Source organism: Cervus elaphus, chromosome 11, assembly GCF_910594005.1.
Source record: "Cervus elaphus chromosome 11, mCerEla1.1, whole genome shotgun sequence".
NCBI classification, from domain to species: Eukaryota; Metazoa; Chordata; class Mammalia; order Artiodactyla; family Cervidae; genus Cervus; species Cervus elaphus.
This window is the reverse complement of record NC_057825.1, coordinates 19930568-19938471: the sequence shown is the minus strand read 5'-3', so window position 1 is coordinate 19938471 and position 7904 is coordinate 19930568. Positions and strand designations below refer to the sequence as shown.

General features: G+C 47.1%; 1 protein-coding gene across 1 annotated transcript in view; it reads right to left on the bottom strand.

Annotated features, from left to right (window-relative positions):
- Positions 1-329: 329 nt before the first annotated feature.
- The window catches only part of LOC122703094, a 72674-nt gene continuing 65099 nt past the window's right edge, over positions 330-7904 (bottom strand). The window contains exon 9 of the mRNA XM_043917183.1: positions 330-485. Within this exon, the coding sequence (XP_043773118.1) occupies positions 465-485 (21 nt within the window). The 3' untranslated portion in view covers positions 330-464. The remainder of the gene's footprint in view (positions 486-7904) is intronic.

Sequence of the window (7904 nt, the reverse complement as noted above, 5' to 3'; positions counted from 1 at the left end):
GGCCACCCCTTGATATGGTCACAAGGTCCAAGGTGCTACAGGAGCCCAGGAGTCCACAGACAGCTCCAAGGCTCACCAGAGTTGGAGGTTGGGCAGGTGCTGGCACTGAGCCTTGAGTATGAGGACCTCACCTGGTTGACCTACCTCACCCTGGGGAGAGAAGCCTGTGCAGAGGAAGACACGTGGCTGGTAGCCCCAAGAAACTGATGGATGAAGCTAGAAACAGACTGCACAGAACCTCGTGGGTCCTGCAAGGAGTATGAACGATAAGCCAATTTTTCAGACCTTGGGTAGTTGATTGGTTGTGCAATCAATTTATTGAGTACTGACCATCATTTTTATTGAGACAGTATGGAACAGGAAACGTCAGAGTGCATCAGACATGGTAAAAATAAGTATGGCTTAAATTCTCGAGAGTAACCAGAGGCTGACTGCATGTGGTCCATTCAGCACATCTCAGGGCCCTACAGGGAAGAAAGCTGGTCCTGAAAGAAAGCGGGAAAGGAGGAGGAGACAGATAGAAAATACAGCTGAGAAAATGTCCCCAAACAGCCCAGAGGAGAGCAGGGGTCTGCTGACAACGGGACATGGGAGAGACACAGCGGTAAATCACAGGTCAAGACAAGTTGGAGGGGTGGTAACCAAAGAAAAGCAGGGAGGGAGACTCCTGCTGAAGGCAGGAGACCAGGCTGGAGCCAGAGGCAGAGAGGGAAAGTGGGAGGAGCCAGCATCTCTGAGAAAGGGGAGCTGGCTGGAGCTCACTGGCCCCTCCAAATCTGACTGCCCTGTGCCTCAAACTCCTAGACTCCTTCTCAGACCCTTGGAAGCCTCAGAGTCTTGGTGACTGGCCTGCCCGAGCCCCAGACGCCCCTCCCCTTTCATCCCACCAAGCGTCACACATCCTCCCAGGGCCATCTCCACTCACCTGGCCAGAGCAGCACGCAGAGGTCAGGTCTGGAATTTCCTTTTTGTCCAGTGTTCCCCCCAGGCCCACACTGCCTTCTCTGCGTGGATCAAATCATGGCCAAGGGCAAAAGTCATGGGCTGAAGCCATAACCCCCAGTGAGACTGTATTTGGACACTGGGATTTTAAGACGATAATTAGGGTTACAAGAAGTGAAGCCTTGGACTTCCCTGGTGGTCCAGTGGTTAAGAATCTGCCTCCCAATGCAAGGAATGCTGGATTGATCCCTGGTTGGGGAAGTAAGATCCCACCTGCCTAGGGGCAACTAAGCCCACACGCTGCATCTAGAGAAAGCTTGCGAACCAAAACAAAGAGCCTGTGGGACCCTCATCTAGTGGGATCGCTGTCCTTATAAAAAGAGCCACCAGAGATCTCTGTCTCTCTCTGCACACACTCACAGAGGAAAGACCAGGTGAAGACGAAGCAAGAAGGTGGCCATCCACAATCCAGGAAAAGCAGCCTCACCAGGAACCTTGGAAGACTTTGATCTTGGACCTCCAGCTGCCAGGAGTATTTTGTTATGGCAGCCGGAGCAGACTAAGTCCTCTTCCTCCCTCATACCTGCCAAGTCTTCCCTAGACGACCCCCTCCTCCAAGGTTCTGGCCACATCCCTTCATCCTCTGCCCCTTAGGCCCTGACTGGATTCCGTGGCAGCTTAGACTGGGATACCATAGGTTTAAAAATATATGTATTTGTGCCTTTTCACTGAAGGTCACTGATGCATAGAAATTTGAGCTAGGAGCTCAGATTCCTGAAGGATTAAACTAGGGGACTAAAGTCTGGACTTTTTGGCTAAAAATGGAAAGTTTCTTGCTGTCTTTATTCAGTCTTGCATAGGACTTCTATTAGAACTGAACATTTCATAATATGGAAGGGGGAGGGGATTGGGGGAGAACAAAGCCTTTTATTACACACAAGATGAAGAAGCAATTTGATTCATGTGGGCTTTTAATTAAATAGGGTAGGGGAAAAAACACAGAGTCTATTTAGGCATTATGGAGGGTAATAGTTTGAATTGTATTTTTTTATTGAATATGTATTTTTTTTTTTGTTGAACAATAACATTTCAGGCTACAGAACGCTTAATTTCCATGGTGCTAATTAAAACCAGCACATGTGTATCTAAGTGATTTGTCTAGACAACAGACCAGGCAAGCTGCGATCTATTCTTTTTTATGGAATAATCAGTTCTCTTCAGTTAAGATTTCTTTGTGTGTTGCTGAATTTAATAATGCGTTTCATTAAAATTCAGTTCTGTACTCCATCGAAAATTTGCATTTCATTATTGCTGAGCACCCATCAGCCTGCAAGCTGCCCCCTGGGGCCAAAGAGCTGATTGACCAGAAGGCTCAGGCCTCTTCCTCCTGTCTGAATAAACTGTGCCTGGAAGTCGAGTGCAGGAGGTCAGCCTGGTGGGAGTGGGTATTGGATGGAGAAGTAGGTAGAAAACATAATGATTTAAAATGGATTCATCAGGAAACTTCTTTTTTCTTTTTTTTGCCCCAGGCTCCTGAGCTTCCTTTTTCTTTTCTATGGCTCAGGTTTTCCATCTCAAAATGGAAGTAGTGACCTTTCCTTTCTGAGTAAAAGATCTCATATGGAACGGGACTTCCCTGGTAGTCCAATGGCTAAGAGTTTGAACTTCCAATGCAGGGGGCCTGGGTTCCATCCCTGGTCAGGGAATTAAATCTCCCATGCTGCAAAGAAGATCTTGCATGCTGTGAGTAAGACCTAGTGCAGCCAAATAAGTATTTTAGGAAACGATCTCACAAGGAACAAATAAAATAATCGGCGTGAATAACCTTTACAAATGATAAGATGCTGAAAATGTGAAGGCAAAGGGAGGAAGGAAGAGGGAGGCAAGGGGCACAGAAGGCAAGTTTGACTTCTTGGGTCCAGTCCTGCTGCGGGGTGACCCTTTGTGTATGCACACCCCACCCCCCAGCTCTGTTCAGGTGTGCCTCATCCGGCTCAGGCTGCGGGTGGGAAGGCTGTGGATGTGACAGGGCACAGCCCAGATGTGTAGAAAGATGTCAAAGAATTGAGATGCATGCAGCTGCCCTGGAGGCTGGAATAGGACGCCCTATGGGCCGGACATGGAGTTGCTCTGACTTTCTTAGGGAAAAGGAAAATGCCATGACAACATAGGCACCACCTGATGTGAAGAACTGACTCATTTGAAAAAACCCTGATGCTAGGAAAGACTGAAGGCAGGAGGAGAAGGGGATGAGAGAGGATGAGATGGTTGGATGGCATGACCAACTCGAAGGACATGAGCTTGAGTAAACTCCGGGAGTTGGTGATGGACAGGGAGGCCTGACGTGCTACAGTCCACGGGGTTGCAAAGAGTTGGACATGACTGAGCGACTGAACAGAACACAGGCAAAGGGGAACTCTCAGGTTTCAGGCCCCACCGTGTGGAGTGGAGCAGTCCAGGACGAGGGTGGGATGCTGTCTGCTTTTGCACTTGCTTTTTAAAAGGAGTATAAAAGGAGAAGAAAATCCTTTTAAAAACAAGTCCTTGAAGAGCTTCCCTGGTGGTCCAGTGGTTAAGAATCTGCCTTGCAATGCAGGTTTGATCCCTGGTCTTAGAACTAAGATCCCACATGCCTTGGAGCAGCTAAGTCAGAACTATTGAGCCCGAGTGCCACAACTAGAGAACCTGGGTGCTGCAACGAAAGATTGTGAATGATACAACAAAGATATCGAGTGCTGCAACTAAGATCCAGTGCATTGAAATAAATAGACAAGTCCCTTCACATTTTCCTTTAATTACAAAATTAATATATATTCATTGCAAAAATTCAAAAAATGTGAAAACGTCATATCTGCACACCCAACTTCCCTATTCCCCAAAGTCAGTGCTGTTCACGATGTATTTGATCTGCTATCTCACAGTTTTCATGAGTCAGGAATCTGGCCAAGGCTTAGCTGGGTCCTCTGCTCAAGATCTCACAAGGATGTGGTCAATGTTTTGGCGGGAGCTGGAGAAGGAAATGGCAACCTACTCCAGTATTATTGCCTAGAGAATCCTGTGGACAGAGGAACCTGGTGGGCTGCTGTCCATAGGGTCACACAGAGTCGGACACAACTGAAGCGACTTTTCATGCATGCATGCATTGGAGAAGGAAATGGCAACCCACTCCAGTATTCCTGCATGGAGAATCCCAGGGACAGAGAAGCCTGGTGGGCTGCCGTCTATGGGGTCGTAGAGAGTCGGACACAACTGAAGCGACTTAGCAGCAGTAGCAGCAGCAGGGGTCTCATCTGAGGCGCAGGTGGAAGAATTGATTTCCTTGCAGCTATAGAACTCATGGAAGCTACATCTGCTTTGAGGCCAGTGTTAGAGAGTCTCTGATCTACCTGATTAGACCAGACCCACCCAGAAGGATCTTCCCTTTGATTAGCTTAAGCACGCACTATGGCATTATTATTTAAATTAGCACTCCCAAAATGAAATACTTAGGTATAAATCTGACAAAAGTTTATATAAGGTCTATATGAGGACAACTACAAAATTCTGGTGAAAGAAACCAAAGAAAAACTAAGTAATTGGAAAGGCAGTCCATGTTCATAGATAAGAAGACACATTTTGTCAAGATGTCCATTCTTACTAACTCAGTCTGTAAATGCAATGCAATCCCAATCAAAATTCCAGCAAGTGACCTGAACAGATACCTCACTAAAGAAACTATGCAGATGGCAAGTCATTATATGAAAAGATGTTCCACATTCTAGGCCATTAGAGACTTGAGAATTAAAACCACAGTGAAATATCATTACATACCTATAAGATGTTCAAGATCCAAATAACTGACAACACCAAATGCTAACAAGGATAAGCAGCAAGGTATATGCAACAAGCATATATTCAGTGCTGGTGGGGATGAAAAATGGTACAGTCACTTTGGAAGACACTTTGTCAGTAGCTCCTTCGATAGCTCAGTTGGTAGAGCGGAGGACTGTAGGAACGGAAAACACTGTCAATTTCTTACAAAACTGCTCCTTGGTATTTACCCAAGTGAGTTGAAAACTTACGTCCACATGAAAACCTGCACACAGATGTTTATCAAAGCTTTATTCATAATTCCCAAAACTTGGACTTAACCAAGATGTCCTTCAATAGGTAAGTGGATAAATAAACAATGGTACATCCAGACAATGGAACAGTATTTGTTGCTAAAGAGACATGAGCTATCGAGCCATGAAAAGACATGGAAGAAACTTAAATGCATATGACTAAGTGAAAGAAGCCAATCTGAAAAGACCACATCCTGTATGATTTCAACTATATGACATTCTGGAAAAAGACAAAACTATGGAGGCAGTAAAAGGATCAGTGGTTGCCAGGGGTTAGAGGGGCGAGGGATGAATCAGGAGAGCTCAGAGGTTTACAGAGCAGTGAATCTCCTCTGTGTGATACTTTGGGGGTGGGTGGATATATAGCATTATACATTTGTCCAAACCCATAGGGTATACAGGGGCTTCCCCGGTGGCTCAGATAGTGAAGAATCTGCCTGTAATGCAGGAGACCCTGGTTCAATCCCTGGGTTGGGAAGATCCCTTGGAGAAGGGAATGGTTACCCACTCTAGTGTTCTTGCCTAGAGAATCCCATGGATAGAGGAGCTTGGAGGGCTATAGTCCATGAGGTTGCAAAGAGTTGGACACGACTGAATGACTAACACTTTCCATAAAATGTACAACACCAAGAGAGAATAATGACGTGTGGGTTCATTGATAGTAACAAAGATGCCCTCTAGTGAGGGTGTTGACAGTGGGAGTCTGTGCCTGTGTAGGGGCAGGGGGTATGTGGGAACTCTTTATATTGTCCCTTCAATTTTGTTAGAAGCCTAAAACTGATTTAAGAAAATAAATGTTATCAATTAAAGAAGATATTTATCTCTTTGTCTGCAGCAGGTCTTAGTTTTGGCACATGTGGTCTTTAGTTTCTGGCATGTGGGCTCTAACTCTCTGACCGGGGATTGAACCCAGGCCCCCTGCACTGGGAGCTCAGAGCCTTAGCCACTGGACCACCAGGGAAGTCCCTTAATTTTTAAAAAAGTGAATAGCTAGTGATTTTAGTGACAGTTACTCTTTTTTTTTCCATTTATTTTTATTAGTTGGAGGCTAAAAACAAATCTATCTGGGTGTGTATGTCCAAGTCCAGTGTTTTTCACTGAGCTTGGCAGCCGTATAGGAAATCTGATCCCCAGCTGAGCGCAGGGGAAAGAGAACCTCAGGAGTGGGGACAGCCAGCCCTTCCTTACCCCGCGTGGATTTCAGCAAAGGGCCACGGGCCTCAGCTCAGCTCCTGACATTAACACATATCCGAGCTGCTCTGCGCCCTGCCCTGCAAACATCTGACAAACGCTTGTCTCTGGCTGCCCCCAGCTCCACATCTACTTCTGGCCAGAGAAGGGGGCATTACGGGGTCAAATGAGGAGAGGAAAGGGCACAAAGGGGGAAGCAGCGTGGGCTGAATGTGAACTGGGAGCAGAGTGGGAGGAGGGATGGAGAGAGGCAGGGGAGGGGGATGGGAGGAAGGAGAAGAAATTTAGGAGTGTCTTCTCATGTGTCGAAGAAAATGTCACATCAGGCAGGACTTGATAATTACTGTCATTTGTGGGATGTTTCAGTACAAGAGAACCAAGTAATTATGATGTCAGGAGCTCAGTGCCTTCCTCCAAATCAGCACCCAGTCACCAAGCGTGTACAGTTTCCCATCCTCGGGAGCTGCCTGGGCCTTAGTCACACCATGGGCTGCCCGCCAGAGCCCTTTGGGGAACCCCAAGTTCTTCCTCGTGAGGTTCAGTTCATTTCAGTTCAGTCGCTCAGTCATGTCCGACTCTCTGCGACCCCATGGACTGCAGCACGCTAGGCCTCCATGTCCATCACCAACTCCTGAAACTTACTCTAACTCATGTCTATTGAGTCGGTGATGCCATCCAACCATCTCATCCTCTGTTGTCCCCTTCTTCTCCTGCCTTCAATCTTTCTCAGTATCAGGGTCTTTTCAAATGAGTCAGTTCTTTGAATCAGGCGGCCTAAGGATTGGAGTTTCAGCTTCAGCATCAGTCCTTCCAATGAATATTCAGGACTGATTTTCTTTAGGATGGACTGGTTGGATGTCCTTGCAGTCCAAGGGACTCTCAAGAGTCTTCTCCAACACCACAGTTCAAAAGCCTCAATTCTTTGGTGCTCAGCTTTCTTTATAGTCCAACTCTCACATCCATACACGACTACTGGAAAAACCATAGCTTTGACTAGATGGACTTTTGTTGGCAAAGTACTGTCTCTACTTTTTAATATGCTGTCTAGATTGGTCATAGCTTTTCTTCCAAAGAGCAAGTGTCTTTTAATTTCATGGCTGCAGTCACCATCTGCAGTGATTTTGGAGCCCCCAAAAATAAAGTCTCTCACTGTTTCCATTATTTCCCCAACCTCGTGTGGTTATAACAACCTAATAGGATGTCACATGTGTACCAGGCCATCACCCCTTCCACATCTGGCTTGTCCTAGCAGGGGAACAGAGGCCTGTGATCTGATGGAAAGGGGAGAGGGCAGGCTTAGCACTGTGTAGCCCAGCAGAGCCCAGCCAGCCCCAAGGGGAGATGGCCAGACTCTGACACCCCTCCTTGATCAGTTACTGGGCGTGGATGGTCCTGCGAAGGGCCTGGGCTCGGCTGAAGCTGCTCCCTGTAGCTACAGCAGGCCCGAAAGGAGTGGACAGCCACGGCGGCCACAAGCCCTCACTAGGCAGATGAGGCCAGGGCGCTGCATCTGCGGGTCCTCTAAGTGCCAGTGCCGAGGAGTGTCCCAGGTCCCTGCTCTTTTCAAGGCTGATTCATCTCACCCGGCTTCTGAACCAAATAAGGGCAACTGCACCGTGGCTGTCCCTCTTTGGGCTTTAACTGCAGGTCTGTGCTTCTGTTTAGGGA